General features: G+C 53.0%; 6 protein-coding genes across 6 annotated transcripts; 5 read left to right on the top strand and 1 right to left on the bottom strand.

Annotated features, from left to right (window-relative positions):
- Positions 1-348: 348 nt before the first annotated feature.
- Positions 349-1,476, top strand: M436DRAFT_48274 (uncharacterized protein; the record flags this gene model as incomplete). Its single annotated transcript, XM_013571105.1, has 2 exons — positions 349-838; positions 983-1,476. 2 exons carry the CDS (start codon positions 349-351, stop codon positions 1,474-1,476), a joined length of 984 nt encoding a protein of 327 aa, XP_013426559.1.
- Positions 1,477-2,722: 1,246 nt separating this feature from the next.
- On the top strand, positions 2,723-4,772 carry M436DRAFT_48077 (MFS general substrate transporter; the record flags this gene model as incomplete). The annotated part of the gene is made up of 4 exons (XM_013571075.1): positions 2,723-2,871; positions 2,924-3,054; positions 3,107-3,841; positions 3,889-4,772. 4 exons carry the CDS (start codon positions 2,723-2,725, stop codon positions 4,770-4,772), a joined length of 1,899 nt encoding a protein of 632 aa, XP_013426529.1.
- Positions 4,773-6,365: 1,593 nt separating this feature from the next.
- M436DRAFT_82626 (uncharacterized protein) lies at positions 6,366-7,147 on the top strand (the record flags this gene model as incomplete). The annotated part of the gene is made up of 4 exons (XM_013571383.1): positions 6,366-6,385; positions 6,448-6,567; positions 6,621-7,023; positions 7,076-7,147. The coding sequence occupies 4 exons, from the start codon at positions 6,366-6,368 to the stop codon at positions 7,145-7,147; spliced, it is 615 nt and encodes a 204-aa protein (XP_013426837.1).
- Positions 7,148-8,370: 1,223 nt separating this feature from the next.
- M436DRAFT_82627 (uncharacterized protein) lies at positions 8,371-11,740 on the top strand (the record flags this gene model as incomplete). Its single annotated transcript, XM_013571384.1, has 2 exons — positions 8,371-10,176; positions 10,421-11,740. 2 exons carry the CDS (start codon positions 8,371-8,373, stop codon positions 11,738-11,740), a joined length of 3,126 nt encoding a protein of 1,041 aa, XP_013426838.1.
- A 1,325-nt stretch (positions 11,741-13,065) lies between these two features.
- M436DRAFT_9027 (Pkinase-domain-containing protein) lies at positions 13,066-14,824 on the top strand (the record flags this gene model as incomplete). Its single annotated transcript, XM_013571020.1, has 3 exons — positions 13,066-13,557; positions 13,657-14,239; positions 14,295-14,824. Coding segments are annotated over 3 exons (1,605 nt in total), but the record flags the coding sequence as incomplete, so codon positions are not given.
- Positions 14,825-15,640: 816 nt separating this feature from the next.
- M436DRAFT_82629 (uncharacterized protein) lies at positions 15,641-17,162 on the bottom strand (the record flags this gene model as incomplete). Its single annotated transcript, XM_013571385.1, has 3 exons — positions 15,641-15,964; positions 16,019-17,074; positions 17,133-17,162. The coding sequence occupies 3 exons, from the start codon at positions 17,160-17,162 to the stop codon at positions 15,641-15,643; spliced, it is 1,410 nt and encodes a 469-aa protein (XP_013426839.1).
- Between the last annotated feature and the right edge of the window lie 204 nt (positions 17,163-17,366).

The raw sequence follows: 17,366 nt of genomic DNA on the forward strand, positions 1-17,366 counted from the left end.
ACTAAGAGTCACAAACTTTAGCATACGGAGAGAATACATTGACCTCATGAAAGCGCGTCTGTCTTCATCCACACACGCAATCGATGCCAAGCATTTCGATGCTCGCCGGTCCTCGGAGGTTGTCAAAGGGCGCGGAGTATGCGTAACGTGCTCCCTGCTAGAAAGCGACAAGATATATACATCGTCTCTGCCTGCATTATTATCTTTAGATAACATCCAACCAAGGGTTTCCCAAGCCACATCTCGAGGACGTTGCTTTCCATTCGGAGCCGACTTCCATCAAGCGAGATATTGACCAGCCCTGATACCCGATCAACACACATTTAAGAAGAGTATCCACATCTTATCATGTCCACCTCAGAAGAATTCAAACATCACGTCGTCCAACTGGATGGCCATGTCAACCTTCCTGAGCTACGATTCCCTCACACTTTCGAGAAGTACCTCCACACCTCATCCTCGGAACTACCTTCTCGCATCGCGTCGGCCACAATTGCCATCGCAACTACGACAACTTTTGCAAAGGAGAACTTTGCCTGTGCTCCTTCTCTACAGTTGATCTCTTGTCTCGGCGCCGGTTGTGACAAGTTTGATCTTCATGCTGCCAAGGAGTCTGGCGTTACTATAACCAATACACCTGCTCAGAATACTAGCACTGTTGCTGAACATGCAATAAGTCTGTACTTTGCTGTCAAGAGAAGGATCGCCGATTTGGATCGAGTCACTAAAGAGGGAGAGATGTGGAAGAGCCAGGGGATGTGTATGGGCGTGTTCAAGGGTGTGATGCCGAGAATTTGCGAGGAGGAGGTTGTGGGTATTATTGGATATGGAGCATTGGGTATGTATTCCTCTCGGTCCCCTTGTTGTCTTCTTTCCATAATATCTTTGAGAGCGCCCGATCACTGCAAGAGAAAGACGAAAGAGGGAAGATCGAGGAGCGAATTGAAAGACGACAAACATGCTAATTTCATAATGCTCACAGGCAAACGTGTCGAGAAGATGTGCAAAGCTCTCGACATGCGAGTCCTCGTTGCCGAGCGCAAAGGCTCGACTGACATTCGTCCCTCCCGCACATCCTTCGAAGATGTGCTCAAGCAATGCACAACCCTCATCCTTACCTGCCCCTTGGACCCATCCACAAGGAATATGGTCTCTCACCACGAACTATCGCTCCTTTCTCCCACTTCCATCCTCATCAATGTTGGTCGTGGCGGCATTGTAAACGAAGCTGCTCTTGCAACAGCCCTCAAGGAAGGCAAGTTGCTGGGTGCGGGTATGGATGTGTTTGAGCATGAGCCTGCTACCAAGCAGAATTGCCCTTTGCTAGCGGATGATGTGCCTGGGTTGGTTGCTACGCCGCACTTGGCTTGGTATTCAGACAGAACGATCGTGGGAACCAAGGAGACTGTGAGGAATACCATCGAAGCGTTTGTCAAAGGAGAGCCTGAGAATGTTGTTGTAGATGGAAGAAAATAGGTAGAGTGAAAGGCTACGGCTATTGTGTAGAGTCAACGTATGCTACGATGATCCCTGTGGTAATCTGATTCAAGCATATGGTATCTTCAGCAGCTGCCTAGCACAACGACCGAGAGGCTCGGGTCGTTTCCGATATTTGTATGTCACGAGTGTGTAACATCCGGGTGCCTACAGGCTGTGTAGCAAACGCACCAGCAGACTTGCGCAGAGGCTACAAAAGCTGCTCGAATCCTGATTATTCGAGTCTTGTTCACACTCACAGCATCATTACATCTGCAGCCAGAATCCTGTCCTGTTCCAAGACGCTGGACAAACTCTTGATTCCACGATTGGCTTGTTCAACTGCTTCAAGCGTAATGCAGTGCATCACATTGCAAACATATTAGTCTTGCTGAAGGAAGGCTCCGATTTCCAAGGAATCTCGCGCCGAAGGAGGCTGCCTACTCATATGCAAGCAGTCACAAGCGCTGTGCTCGGTCTGATAGGACGCCCCTAGTGTTGCCTCGGCCGCCTGCGGTGAGAGCTTTCGACCGGCCGTCATGATCCTCTAAGCATTTCTTCCACACCATGGGAGTAATCACGGCAGTCAAGCACGACAGCCCGAGCGACGTCAAGCTCGAATTACCACCTTCGATCACATGAAAATAATGTGTTCGGAGGTGGGCGACGGCAGAATCATCGAGGTCATGAGGGCTGATGGGCGCTCCCGAGTTCGCAGCGCCACTAGTGCAGGATCTAATCAGATTGATAGGTCCTCATTGGGCAGTCGGTGGATCTCTTACGACTCTGGCCACCCGTCAGTTTTCGTCAATAGAAGCCCGACCTCCAACACTTCTGCCGTTCCAGTCCTTCCCATTTTCCGTTTCCTGTTTTGTCTGATTATCCTTACGACCTCACATTCCTAGTGTTGTCAATTATCTCGAAGAGCGGTAGCCGTATCTTGGCATCCTCGGCGAATCGAAGCCCCTGTCCGCCGCAAACCTTCATCTTGACGCGCTCCAGCCAGCTTTAGGCCGCACCCTGCATCAAGACGTTGGTAACAAAAACAATACCAGTACGCACCGCTATTTGGTTTGTTGTCGTTTCAGAAGTAGGAGAGCCTCGCGCCTCTCGTTTCTCTTTGCTTCCTATGTCCATGCGACCAATAGCATCCTTCTAGTCCTCGGCATCTCTGATAGCAGTCATGCCAGGTCTTCGGAGACTCTCCAGCACAGGGGAGACCCTTCCTCGTCACAGTAGGGAGAAAATGAACAGGGCCCCTGTCGATGGCGTTTTCTCAGATACAGATTCCGAGTCTGATGTCGCCAGTCATCTGAGTGCACAAGCTGGTGTGAAGAGACTAGAGGCGACCGCAGCTCTGTGGTCAAAGTGGTCTCTGGTCTTTGCATACGGCGGGTAGGTTCACCCCATGTGATCTTCAGATGCAAGTTTGGCTCACGTCTTCCAGTCTGTATATGATGGCATATGCTATTTCGCTCGAAGGACAAGTGACCACCAACTTGACTGTATTCGCCACTAGCTCGTTCAAGGCACACGCACTGATCTCAACAGTCTCGGTCATCCAAGGAGTTGTGCTGTGTACGTTGTGGCAGGACATTCGTGAGTTGAAGACATGGCTGACTCAAGATAGCAATCGTCAAACCACCAATGGCGAAGGTGGCAGATGTCTGGGGACGTTTTGAAGCCTTCACATTCAGCGTGTTTCTATTCACCCTTGGATATATTCAGCAAGCCGCAGCCAACAACGTCAAGACATATGCAGCGGCTCAAATCTTCTATTCGGCAGGCGCTACTGGACTTCAGATTCTTCAACAAATCTTTATTGCAGATACGAGTGATCTGTTGAACAGAGCCATAGTTTCGACGATCCCGGATATTCCGTATCTCTTGAATGTTTGGATCGGACCTCCAATCGCGAGTTCGATACTGAAGAATTTGAGCTGGAGATGGGGCTATGGTATCTGGGCCATCATTCTGCCTGTCGCATACTTACCTCTGGCACTTGCTCTCTCACTGAACCAGAGAAAGGCCTCGAAGATGGGACTATTACCACCTTCGCCTTTTGTCGGCAAGGATTGGGTGTATACTCTCAAAAGTCTCTGGTTTGAGATGGATATCTTTGGACTTTTGCTTCTGCTTGTTGGTGTCGCTCTCCTCCTAATTCCGCTCACACTGGGAGCCAGTACGCCAGGCGAGTGGAGCAACGGAAGCATCATTGCCATGCTAGTTTGTGGTCTTGTCTGTCTCTGTCTCTTCCCTCTCTGGGAGCGTAGCCCACGTTTGGCACCTAGAGCATTCTTTCCTCCTCATTTGTTCCGCAGCACAACCGTCATTGCAGGAGTGCTGATTGCATTCTTTTACTTCAGTAAGTCTTGTAGCTTGTGGGAAAAGTTCATGGCTAACGACTTGCAGTGGTGTACTACCTTTCTGTGCAGCCTTACTTTTATTCTTATCTTCTGGTTGTTCAGGGCAAATCAGTCTCAGCCGCCGGTCACATTACTCAGACTTTCACCTTCACAGCGACTGTCACGTCAATCTTGACGTCCATCGTCATCAAGTACACAAAACATTACAAGTATTTCGTCACTGCAGGCGGCTGTATCTACCTGCTTGGTGTAGTCATGATGCTCCGCTATCGCACAGAAGGCGTGTCAGACTCTTTCCTCATCGGCTGTCAAGTCTTGGTCGGCATCGGCGGAGGCATGTTACATGTACCCGCTCAGCTGGGTGTACAAGCCTCTGTCGGACATGGCGAAGTTGGTGCAGTCACGGCTGCTTTCCTTACCATCCTCGAGATTGGTGGCGCCGTTGGCTCAGCCATCTCAGGCGCAATCTGGTCTTCGAATGTTCCTGTCAAGCTTGCCCAATATCTACCAGAAGAAACACGCGACCAGGCCAAGGAGATTTTCGGCAGTGTCAGAGTGGCATCAACTGAATATGCAATCGGCACACCTACGCGTACTGCCATCAACCGCGCCTATCAGGAAACCATGACCAAGATCCTGACTGTTGCTGTGTTGGTCTGCATTCCGCTGATCCCACTGTCCCTCATGATGAAGAACTACAAGCTGGACGAGATGGACCAACATGTCAAGGGCACTGTCATTGGCAACACAAGCGAAGCCAGCGACCCTTCGGAACGGGAACCATTCGCTGCGTCGTCGTCCGGTCATCGCCGCTACGACAGTGACGAGGACATTGACTATGATTACGATCGCACGATCAGGAGCGTGGCCAGCAACAATGGTCTGAGGACGTGGAAGTCGAACGCGAGCTTGCATCTGAATGACGATTGATTTGACATGGAGGTAACATGATATGACATTACTTGACGACTAGAGACATAGAAGAACGATCCGCCTGATTGCTTGTTAGATCGGGAGGCGTTTTGGATTTTCAGAGATACCACCGTACATATGCGCATTTACCTATTCTTACCTACTACCCATGGCATTCGGCTGCTATCTGTTCATGGCATATTCTATCTTCTGATCTTACTGCGTGGGGTCTAGTTCTTGACATGGATACGAAGCATTTCTACTGATAAGGTAGTCGTCTCAGCAGCCACTCTAGTGGGTCCAGCCTCAACATTCCACAACAGCAATCATATCAACCATCACAGGGACAAAAGCCGTTAATGTACAAACTACAAGGAATCAAGGAGTAGAATGCCAAGTAGATATACGAGCGAGTCATGTGGAAACAGGGCAGACAAGATGGGCACATGCAGCACAGACCATATTAGCTATATCAAAAGGGGCGGCTGGCGGTGTGGAGGTGCTAAGATTTGCTGGCGGCCTTGGAGGCTATTCAACAAGTGAGTGCGGTGTGTAAAAGTCTCAGTTGATTGTGTGAAGTTGGTTCAGTTGGAGGTGAAGAGGCCCTTTCCAGGCGGAAACGATAGCAATACTTCCAAGTGAAGCTTGGTCAAGGCTACGGAAAGAAGCCGAGAGAGTGGCTGTTTCTTTGTCGTCAAAGCCGCCGGACAAGGCTTGAGACATCTGAGGCTTACGAACCTCACAGCATGGCCGTTGACTGCAAGCAGCTGGAAGGAGGCATGGTTCCAGATTCAATATGGACAAAACAACGAAGGACATGGTGGATTGCAGGTCTGAAACAAAAGGATGACATTCGAGATGTTTGGCAGGGTCAGGCGTGGTGGAAGATTTTGGCAGTTGCCTGTTTGGGCAAGATTGGAGAAAAAGATCGACAAGATTAGGCCGGGACAGGCAATGCAGTTGTCTGGAACGTCGAGGATTGCGACGTCTGATGTGGAGGGAGCGCACGGAGAAGAAGGGCCTTTAGGGAGGACGAGGAGGCAGCGGGCGGCGAATGTGGCAGGCCAAAGACGGATCCTCGTGTAGATAGTAGCAGTGCGGTCGTATGTGCATGTCAGCGTTGACAAAGAGCATCGCTTCTCTTGCAACGCCTTTGGCCGAGGGTCTGTGATTGTTCTGCTGTTCTGCTACCTACCTACGCTTTGGCCCACGCGTCTCAGTGTTTACCTCCGCAACCTCTGCCAGCTCACCTGCCGGTGCGGGTTCGACACGACACGACACGACACTTTTGCCAGCTGCACCCATCAGCCGAGCCTCAGTTTGGTTGGGTTCTGTGACGCTCCGAGTAAGTGAAGCGACTGAGTCGCCGACCAAGCACGCCGGCCGACCAACTGACGGCTTCCTTCACCAAGCAGCGCCCACGACCTCCGCCGTCTCGCGTCTTCACATCAAGACTCCCTCCTCGTCGCATCGCTTCTACCCACCATCCTCCCGGCGCATCCCTACCAGATCGCAAGCCCCCGCTGTGCTATCGACAACTTCCCCTCGCTCAAAGCATAGCCCGCCGCACCGCTCGCAGCTAGCATAGGAAACCGGCTCTCTCGTAACACTATGGTTGTCGCTACTATCAAGTACGCTCTCCAACCCTTCTCGATCCCTGCCACACCCGCTGATCTCGCCTTGTGCAACCCAGGTGTGTCGTCGTTGGTGACGGTGCCGTCGGCAAGACCTGCTTGTTGATTTCCTACACTACCAACAAGTTCCCCGCCGAGTACGTCCCCACCGTCTTCGACAACTATGCCGTTACTGTCATGTAAGTTGGACTCCAGATCGTCTGCATCTCCTATGCCGACTGACGTCTTGCAGGATTGGCGACGAGCCCTACACCCTCGGACTCTTCGATACCGCCGGTCAGGAGGATTACGACCGTCTCCGTCCTCTCTCGTACCCCCAGACCGATGTCTTCCTCGTCTGCTTCTCCGTCGTCTCTCCCGCTTCCTTCGAGAACGTCCGCGAGAAGTGGTTCCCCGAGGTCCACCACCACTGCCCCGGCGTCCCCTGCCTGATTGTCGGTACCCAGCTCGATCTGCGCCCACCTAAGGAGAAGCGCGACGACAAGCAGGACCCCGTTCTTCGCAAGCTCCGTGAGCAAAAGATGAAGCCCGTCGAGAGAGAAGACGGTGAGAGAATGGCCAGAGAGCTCGGTGCTGTCAAGTACGTCGAGTGCTCAGCCCTGACCCAGGAGAGACTCAAGGACGTCTTTGACGAGGTAAATCATTCCATACCGTCGTCTTCATGCCCGCATCATTGACACATACCAGGCCATCGTTGCTGCCCTCGAGCCTCCTGCCACCAAGGAGAAGAAGAAGAACCACAAGTGTGTCATCCTCTAAACGAGATACACCACTTGAGGCTCCAATTCGGTTTCCGCGGCCCAACTTCAGTTCAATCTTGTTCAATACAGCGCATTCGGCACGGGACCCACCCCCAATGATATCTCCCGTCGCCGCTCAATGGTGTCTGGCGCAATGAGGCGCAATGTTTCGGTTGCTTTTTCTCACTTCTTCTTTGGTGTTTTCATCCAAGGATAGTCGTAGGTTGCGTTTTTTCTCTTTTTAGAAGCGGGGGGTGTCCAGTCTTCTGTTTTTTTCCGTTCCAGATCTTTCCATCTGCAAGTTTTCCTTTGCCCCGTTTTTTCCGCCTGTTCATCCCTCTCTTCAATGGCAGCTCCTGGGTATTTATGTTTCATCGACGAAATATCCAGGATGTTTTTCTCTGCTGCTGATGCGATGGCAAGGGTATGGTTTCCATGGTCGTTCCCCCCAAAGCTTTTCCCCGAAGAGGTGGAGATGGATTTCCATAGAAATGCACACGGCCAGAGTCGATTGATACGTTTTCCTGTTCCTGTTTCCTTGGTTGTTCCGGTGGTGCTGAAGTCTCTCTGGTGGGTGCTGTTCATTCGATGGTCGCTGCCCAGAGTCGCAGCAGACCCAAACGACATCTACACGGACCTTGGTTGCTGGTTGCTCATGATGATTCCTGGACGTCCTGTTATATCGTGGTCAGCAGCGCCAGACAGTACACAACACGTGCTGTGTAGGTGAGTCACGTTCGACACCTGTATCGAATGCTTGCTGACATATGATCAACGAGAAAAGCAGGATATAGTTTCTTTGAGATCTTTGGCGTGTCGGTTCTGGTCAACCTTGTCGTCGTCACGCAAGATACGTGTTGTGAACATGCATCAGGCAATACTCGTTGGCGTTGCTTACCTGTCAGGCCCTTTCTCGTTCCACATCCTCCGCCACCTCGTCGCCTTCGAGCAGGCGGGGCGAAAGCACTTCGCGCACCTGGAATCGGATGTGTGGATAGCAAAGGAGTGGTCGTCGAATGCGTCAAGCTGGATTCACCGTAAAGGTCAGGCCTTCTTGAGCTCTGCAAGCTACGGTCGTCCTGCGCTCTCGATCTACGGCCCCTCACAATATTGGGCTCCAGCTTATTGAGCTACGGCTTGCTGGCGCTCTACCAATTCCTCACATGAAGCACTCTTCCCTTTCTCTCGAACACTGGTTTCTCTGCGTATCATCCACTTTCTCCTTCCTCCCCTACAGGCACAATGCCGTACATCATCCCTCATGTCAGAAATCTCGAGGACTGTCCTCCTCGTATGCTCATTGGACACCGACTTCTTCCAGAGACGCACCCTCTGCGCCGCTTCGAGGAGCACAAAAGATTGGTATATGCCAGAGATTACGCTTACATGTGTCTGGTAGGGTTCGTACCACCTAAGGAGAAAGGTGGACGTCGTCCTGAGCGGAAGCTTCGTCGAGCTCCGCTGCCTCCCGGATCACATGACCGCAAGGTCTTGCGGAAGTCGCTGCCGCTAGATCATCCCGCTACGCCTTCCGGTACGGGCCCGTCAACGCCAAGGTCCCCGAGGCACTGTTTCCGCCGCAACCCCGCCGACACCCCTATCGATCAGTTCAAGAAGACAGTCGGTCCGGTGTTGAAAGAATCTCCTGACGCGACCTGGAAGCGTGTATTTGGTCGCACTCCTCCTCGTCGGGCTCTAAGATCTATCCCTGAGCCTATCGATATCAACAACATCAGAATGTTTCCCCATCCCAGTAACGAAGACAACCTTGTCCTCGTGCCCCTGGGCAGCGAGAATGCAGTTCCCACTGTCCGTGGTATCATTGAAGAATACTACGAGGAGCAGGAGTATGAGCAGACTCCGCAGACTAGCACCAAACAGAAGAGAACTCCTGTCTATCTGTCGCCTGAGATGGCTCAGCTTACAGCAGAGGCCATTCGCCGCAAGTCGAACATGCACCGTACTGCCGGTTCGAGTTCCGCTCGTCTTCCGCCCAAAGCTCAGCAGCTCCTTGGCTCTCCTCGACCTCCGAACGTCAACAACAAGGTCGAGCAGTCACCCCTTCACTTCAAAGGCAATTCGACCAATCCACTCAGACTCAGCGCCTCATCCAGAGTCGCCAGTCTGTTCACTCCTACCAAGGCAAGGAAGTCGTCCACCTCTTCACTCGCAAACAACAAAGTGGTAAAGCGCACTTCCTCCTCTTCTCAATACACAACCTTTTTCCACAAACACACCGCAACTTCTTCCTCATCTTCTCCCCTGAAACACTCCTCTACTCTTCCTCCTGTCAGCACACGCAACAGGATGTCTGCCCAACAATCCCCCACCAAGCAGGCTACCGCTGGCGCTCATTTCAACGAGAGCAACAGCGAGTCCTCCAAGTCTCCTGTCAAGTCGACTGCCTCTTCCAAGAAGGAGGAGTCTTCCATCAAGCGCGCTCTATCCAATGCTCTCACCCCTAAGCGTATGCGTGAGGATGTTCCTCCCCCTCCCCCTAAGAAGGACACCCCACCTGCTGCCGACGACAAGCCTGCTAGATTGTCTGCTAACATCGTTGATGTTCGCGGAGCTTCCGATGCCTACTCTGGCAACGGCTTCGCTGCCACCAATGAGGACACCGAACACGAGACCCCCACCAACAACTCCCGCGAGACCATCACCGTCGCCTTTGGTGATGGCTGCAGCCCCATCAAGGAGGTCAAGTCTCGAGTCGTCAAGATGACACACGCATCCCACTCGCCCTTCGTCGGACAGAAGGCTGTCTTCGAGGCCGACCCCAAGGTAGTCAAGGAGATCCAGGAGGAGTTTGAATCTCCTGCCATGGCTCCTGCTCTGTTCCGCAGCTCTCAAGTCGGCAAGATGTCGCCTAGTTCTGCCGAGAAGGCAAAGACTCCTCGCTACATCGCTGGTGGTCTGCTCGAGGGTGGTCTGCTCCCTGCCACTACCTACCAACCTCCACCCAAGATCTCCAAGAACATCGACCCCAAGGCTGATGTTTACTCGCCTTCCATGTACAGTGTTGCCACTGGTCACGATGTCTTCAACGTAAGTCTTTTGTTCTCCTTTTCTGTTGCACCTTCCTTTCTGTTACCTTTGCTTGTTCTACTCTCTTGTCTCTACATTTCACCTTCGTCTCCCTTACAACTTCCTCTCATTTGCACCTTATCCATCTCGCGCCTCGACTTCCACGTTCCCAAGTATCTCCCTCGCTTCTGTCCAATTCTTCATTCGCCTTCGATGTTCCAACCTGGCAACTTCTCGTAACCACGATCACTAACAACCTTCCCAGACCAGTACCTACGGTGTTGCCGCCCAAGAGTCATTTGCTACTCCTGTTGTCCCCGCAAACTCGCCTGTCAACACTGGTGAGCAGACCAACGGCGCTCTTCCTCATGGCCATGTCCAGCCCGTCCAGTACATTAGCGCTGTGCATGACAATGACTACATCTACCGCCCTGAAGACCACGTCTTCGACCGTCACCGTGGCGAGACTCCCGTCCTGTCGCAAGACTTTGCCAGTGCCGGTACTCAGCAGAAGCAGGTCTCTCCCGCCGATGGTCCCGTCAACATCGACACTCCTGCCAACAAGATCAGTGATTACGGCAATCTGCAGTACGATGCCTACGAGCACCCCAGCGCTAAGCCTCGCCCTCTCCGTCGTGTTTCGGGCTACAGCTCCAGCCGCTCTTCATCTGGTCGCTCTCTCCGCGACGCCTACCACGAAGCTGGCGGCCTGGGCATTGAACTCAGCGAGAAGTCGAACATCTACGCCCTGGACAACGGCACCACTCTCGGCGTCGATGGCGACAACAACTTTGAGAGACGCCGCGACATGGTGAACATGAGATCCCCTGACTTCTATCTCAAACAGTCCGGCTTCAACGAGCGCCGCAAGTCAAAGGAGCACAAGCACCACTCTCATCCCGTCGAATCACGCAAGTACGTGGACAGCGCTCTGCCCGCCTATCACGAGAAGGAGATGCAGCACCTCATCGATATTCTGGATGCTAAGATTGAACGTGTTACCGCCGTTCAGACCCGCAACGAGGGTCTTCTCACCAGCATCCACATGTCTGTCGCACATGTCCTGGCTGAACAGCGCAAGCTCCGCGAGACCATGGACGCCATTGTTGCCAATCACCAGGCTGTCCGCGATACCCTCGAGATCATCGTGGCCGACACCCACGACATCGCTACTGAGAGCCGTAGAATCCACCAGTCCATTGCTGACATGGCTGAGCACGGCGTCGACAATGAAAAGCTCGACCTCCTTGTGGACAAGGTCGTTGAGCGTCTTCACCCTACCATTGTCTGGGCAATGGAAAAGGGAGACCACAACACCGAGCGCGTTCTCACCCGTCTCGACCAAGGCAAGGACCGTCACCACAGAAAGACCCACGACCACGCCGCTGGTCAGACCTCCAACAACGGCTACACTTCTCCTACTAACGGAGTTCACTATGCCCCCAACAACCACTTGCACTTCACGCCCAGTGCTAACGGACCCTTCGCTGCCCACAACCACGAGTTTTTCAATCCTCCTGGCGGTACTCAGTTCCGTGGCCGCAACGGAACCTCCAAGTACTCTGAGGATCCCTCTCAGCGCTAGATGTGTTCTGGCTCATCATCATCGCATGTCCATTGTCTGCTTTGGAATTGTTGTATATTCTGGCTTTTGATTGTTCTAGCTTCTCTTGGGTGGCTAGGAAATAAGGGCAAAAGTTGCAACGGTCGATTGCGGCGTTTTTGGACAAGGAGCGGGGAAGAGGTTGGTGTGTCCGGTTTGGCGCTTTGCACTTTTGCGACAAACAACAACGACTTACGACTGTGTTCACGACTATGATGGACAAATCGATTACGGAGAATGATACCCACACAGCATGGCGAACATGGAGTTTGAAACTGAACCTTGGTTTCTTATAATTGGCGAAGAAATCATGTAGAAAAAAAGAAGGATGATGAGGAAGCATGAAGCACAAAAGCAAGGAATTGGTTCGCGAAGGATCACTCTAGCGAGGTTAGAATGCCAATAATTACAGTCAATTGAATTGTTGCTGTCGATCATCATGACTCTGACTTTTGACAAGTCGATGTGACAGATGTCGGAACAGCACATGGCCCAGATGTTGAGGCTACTGTTGGTGATGTGCGAGAAGGACTACCTATGTTTAGCTTGAGATGACAGAAAGCTGAAGAGGCGTGGGAGGCCTGGATTGTTGGCTGATGGGTCAAAGTTTGAGTCTGTCAGTCACGTTGATGGAGCGTGGCACGCGCGAAACGGGCAAGAGTGGCAGGCACGGACGGTTTTGGCGCGGGCTGGCAGTGGGGAATGTGCAATCACGAAGAAAGCCATGACTGATTTCAAGGAAGCAAAGGGCAGACAAAGAAGTGCCTGTCTGCTGACATTGGAGGCGACTTCCTCATTGTTCTTGGTTCTGATAGCCTCGTCGTCATCTCGAAGATAGGGAAAGAGCGATTGCATGTGCGGGATATTAAGGGCACAGCAGATCGGTTACCAACATGTCGGATGCGCGTGGTCCTCGTACCCCGTTGCATGCTGCTAGTACTGCCACAGCCATGTCGCCCGCTAACCACCTCTCCGACTCTGCCATGCACGTCGACAGCGACGACGGCAGAGTGGCTGCTGCCAGCCATAGCGACCCCCCGCTGCCGCTAATCCACACACATCATCACCGCGACCGCTCCTCGGACTCGTCCAACACCAACCCGCTATCCTCGTCGTCCTCGACCGCCAACACGCTGGCCTTCCGTCAGAACCACGCTGCTGGCCCAGGCCTCCAGATCCGAACCGATCTCCCGTCAGCCTTTGTCAATCGCAAGCAGTCTTCAGGCCAGCAGGATCGTCCCGACTCGTTTCGCTCAAGTCACTCGGCCGCCTCGCCATTGCTGACCCCAGCACTACGCCATAACCTCTCGACCTCCAGCCTGAGTCCCAATTCCGCTCTTACTTCGCCTGCTCTGGCTGCCATGCTCGACATCACGCCTTTGCCCTCGCCCATCATGCTCAACGACCCCAATTCACCCGGCCCATGGACCCGGATACGAAGCGCCCACTTTGACCACAACACAACCATGAGACCGCCCTCGAGACTCGCCTCCTCTCCTCCCACCACGAGTTCGTTATCCTCAATGTCTGCACCCCCCGCTTCACCGCACAAGAAAAAGAAGGGATATGGGAGTCTGGTTCACGCCGCTATCGAGGCTCAGACGACGCCAAAGGTCGACCTGGTTATGCGTAAACAGCACAGTCGCAATCGCAGCATCAGCGATTTCGTCCCCGAAGCCATGCACAACGTAAGGCCGAGAAACGTCACCGTTGGGCCGGCGGGCTTGCACATCACGACTACGCCGCCCAACGAGCAGCCAATGCAGAGAGAGCATTATCTCGCACAGCAGCGTGGTTATGTTCAACCCTCTGCCTCTTCAGATGATGAGCGCAGGGCTCCCAGTAGCTCTCAGAGTCATGCAACATCCATGATGAGAGCCTCTGTGGACTCGGCAAAGGTCCTACCATCACCACCTCCTTCGGCCAAAGACTCGATGGATGTGGGGGAAGACGAAGACACAGATATGCAGAGTGTAGGTGGGGCAGAGGATTCGGATGTCGAGTACTTTACCGTCCGATCTGCACACGAGGACTACAAGCGGAAATGGCGTTCAGTACGGACTCTTGGTCAGGGCACTTTCAGCAAGGTTGTGCTTGCTACATCACAACAACTACCGTCGGGATCTTCCTACGACGAGAAGCATCTGGATCCACGGAAACTGGTCGCTGTTAAGATTGTCGAACACGGTCCAGCTGGAGGCGCTGACGAAGAGCGTATCGAAGTATCCTTGAAGCGAGAAGTCGACATTCTCAAGAGTGTCTCACATCCATCGATTGTGCAGCTCAAGGCACTCGAGTATACTGATGAGCGAGCCCTACTGGTCTTGAGTTATTGCCCAGGAGGTGACTTGTTCGAACTAGCGAGTGAGCATCGCAGCATTCTACAGCCCAATATGGTCCAACGCATGTTTGCCGAGCTGGTAGGTGCCGTGCGCTACTTGCACCAGAATTATATCGTCCACCGAGATATCAAGCTTGAGAGTAAGTTCGCTCGATCTCATGTGTCTATTGCTCTTGCTTATGATGTTCACAATAGACGTCTTGGTCGTGCCCGCCTACGAGGCCCTCTCGAAACTCGACAACCCTCAAACGCATCCCTACCCATTAATCTGCCTCACCGACCTCGGACTCTCCCGCCGCATTCCCGCACCGCCAGCTTCACCACTCCTCACGACCCGCTGCGGCAGCGAAGACTACGCGGCTCCCGAAATCTTGCTTGGCCAACCCTACGACGGCCGCAGCACAGACGGCTGGGCCCTAGGCGTCCTCCTCTACGCCCTCATGGAAGGCCGCCTACCCTTTGACTGCCCACCTGGCAAACCAGAGCGATCGCGACCATCCCACCGTATAGCACGAGCAGACTGGATGTGGTGCAAGTTTGGTGATGAAGATGGAGAGTGGGATGATAAGAGAAATGACACAAAAGAGTTCAAGGGGTGGGAGGGAGCGAAGGGCGTTGTTGAGGGTTTGCTCAAGAAGGTCAGGATGGGGAGGAAGGGATTGGGGGATATTGAGGAGATGGAGTGGGTTAAGCAAGGCATGCAGGTCGAGGGCGGGTTAAAGGCTTTTGGGGATATGGAGACATTACGATCGTCGTGAGTCGAGTATTCTGCCACGACTGGCGAGGACGACATCTGCTCGAATTCGGACGACAACCACCTTTGCTGGACTGTACCGACAACCCAGCCAACAACAACTTTTTTTACGAAAACTCACGCAATACCAGTGCTCGACAACATATATATGAGCTCGATCACCACGATCACCGAGGATTGGAACAACTATTACACCGGGCAAGGGACTTACAAGGAAAGATTGGAAGGCGCGGGAAAGGGGAACTGGATCAGGACTCATTCGAAAGAGGGTATACCCATATTTTTATATTTGTTTTTTTTTTTCCTATTGTACTGTTTAGGATAAGTTTATTATTTTGCGATGTAAGACCAGCCGGCGTTGATGGATGTTCACAATTTTTTTCTTTCTCCCTGTCGATTGCTCTTCTTCCTGTCTCTTTTCGATGCTTGAATGAATTGTGGTGGTATCGACTATATCACTTTTCTGGGAATGGACTCCGAAGACAAAACAAAGCTTGGAAGGTGTACAGTAGAGTATTAAAAGGCTAGGGTTCAATGGTATTCTCTTTGGATCCCATCTTTGTATGTTCTGCTGTACAGGAGTTCGATAATGTTGTTACTCCTGTGATGCTCATCGATGCTGTTCACTTGTTGCTGTGAAAGCTGGATGGTTCTCTGTGATGCCAACAAATGCCGTCGACCGTCTGCTCCAGTATGCAAAACACTCGGTTGTGTCGCCGAGTCCACCACTGAGCAGCTCTACTGACCACCCATGTCAACGTCCTCACCCTCCTCTTGAGCGTTTCTCTCAGCCTCCAGCCTGAGCTCTGACATCGTCAGCAACACTTCTGTACTTGCCAGTGACAGCCTTCTGACGCTCGCCGTGCGCAAGCAACTGCTGGTAGACAATAGCAGCCTGTTTCTCAGTGGTAAGGCCAGTGAGGACGGGGGCAGGAACTGCAGGAACGCCTTCGTCGTCGGAGAGAGGCTCCGTGTACTTGACTGGGGACTCGACGGGCTTGTGTGAATGTTCAGAGGAAGGACCGCCGTTGGTCTTGTAGGCAGAGGCAGAGGCAGAGGCAGGAGCGGATGGGGGATTCATGGACTGCTTGCCCTTGCTGTCGTTGCGCATCTGTGGGTTGTGTTCAGTGCGGACTGTGTTTTGGGTGAGTTGAAGGCTACTTACGTCCGAGGTGGGGAACTGGGGAATGGTGGTGGTGAAAGGGATCACGTCGTACTTCCATGGAGACTTCCAAACGGGTGTCTTGGGTATGCCAGGCGAAGTGACGGTGCTGGGATCAGTACACTCGACACGCTTGGTGGTCTCGCTAGGGGCAGATGACTCAAGAGACGTGGCGGGCAGGACGGACTTGGGAAACTTGTGAGTTGCAGCAGACTCGCCAGCCGAGGCGGGCTCGGTAGCAGGCATGGCTGTAGGCGCGATATGAGGCGCAGCAGCAGACATGGCGGATGCGACAGGCATGTCTACAGGTCTGAGAAACTGTGGTGACTTGACAGGGCCTCCTTCGCGAGGCATTTCGAATGTGAAGTCCGACCGCTTGGGTTGAGCGTTAGGCGACTTGGAGGGCTGTTGGACCATCTCTGCGTCTTTGTTGTTGGCAGGTTGATCAGAGGTGCTGGACTGTTTGGCGGGAGAGTTGGTAGACTCAGGCGACTTTTGTTCCTTGTTGGGGCCAGCCATGTTCGCAGTGAGAGTCGCGGGATCTGAAGACCGAGCAAGACGTTTGTTGATCAGAATGGCGCGGAGTTCTGCCATCCTCTCTTGATTCTTGACTGCGGCTTGGGCTGTGACTTGAGAAGGTTCGGCTCCGAGTGATGACTCGTCAACAAGTGCCTGACTTTCGTCGTTCGTGGGTCCACTTCTGGTCTCTCTGTGCACCATCTCTCTACTCCTGATCTCTTCAACCCTGCGCTGCGTTTCGACCGCTTCCCACTCAACGTGGCCGATTGGGAGTTGCAGGTCGAAGCACAACTCTCGGAATCCCTCAGGATCGTTGGCGAGGGCTGCCACCCTTTCTAACCATTTATTTAAATGCTCAAGATCATTGTCCTCATCTGACAGGAAGATCCTGCAGTCCTCAAGAAGATGGAGAGTATCGGTGTCGTAGAGGGTCTTGCACGTCCAGATCCAGAAGGCAGTGGCTCCGATGTAGCCACGGTGGTACTGATCAACGATCTTGACCAGCCAGTAGTATTCAGAGCTATCATAGCCCAGTGTCTCCTGCGACGTGTGAGCTCTGGTCCATCATACTCCTGACGATCGCGTTGACTCAACGCACCTCAAGCTCATCCAAGACCAGTCCGCCCATCGTGACTAGGGGTATCTGCTGGCTGGTGGGTTGTGTCGTCTTACTTCCTAGACGTCAAGCCGACGTGCCCGGATGATGGAGGAGGGTTGCAGAATGCAAATCGAGACATAGGAGTCTTGAACAGGAATATTTGGAGGTCTTTCGCACCCACTCTCACACGTCTCGGCACCATACACATCACCGTGACAACTATGGCCTGGTCCC

The sequence above is a fragment of the Aureobasidium namibiae genome (assembly GCF_000721765.1).
Source record: "Aureobasidium namibiae CBS 147.97 unplaced genomic scaffold scaffold_10, whole genome shotgun sequence".
NCBI lineage: Eukaryota > Fungi > Ascomycota > Dothideomycetes > Dothideales > Saccotheciaceae > Aureobasidium > Aureobasidium namibiae.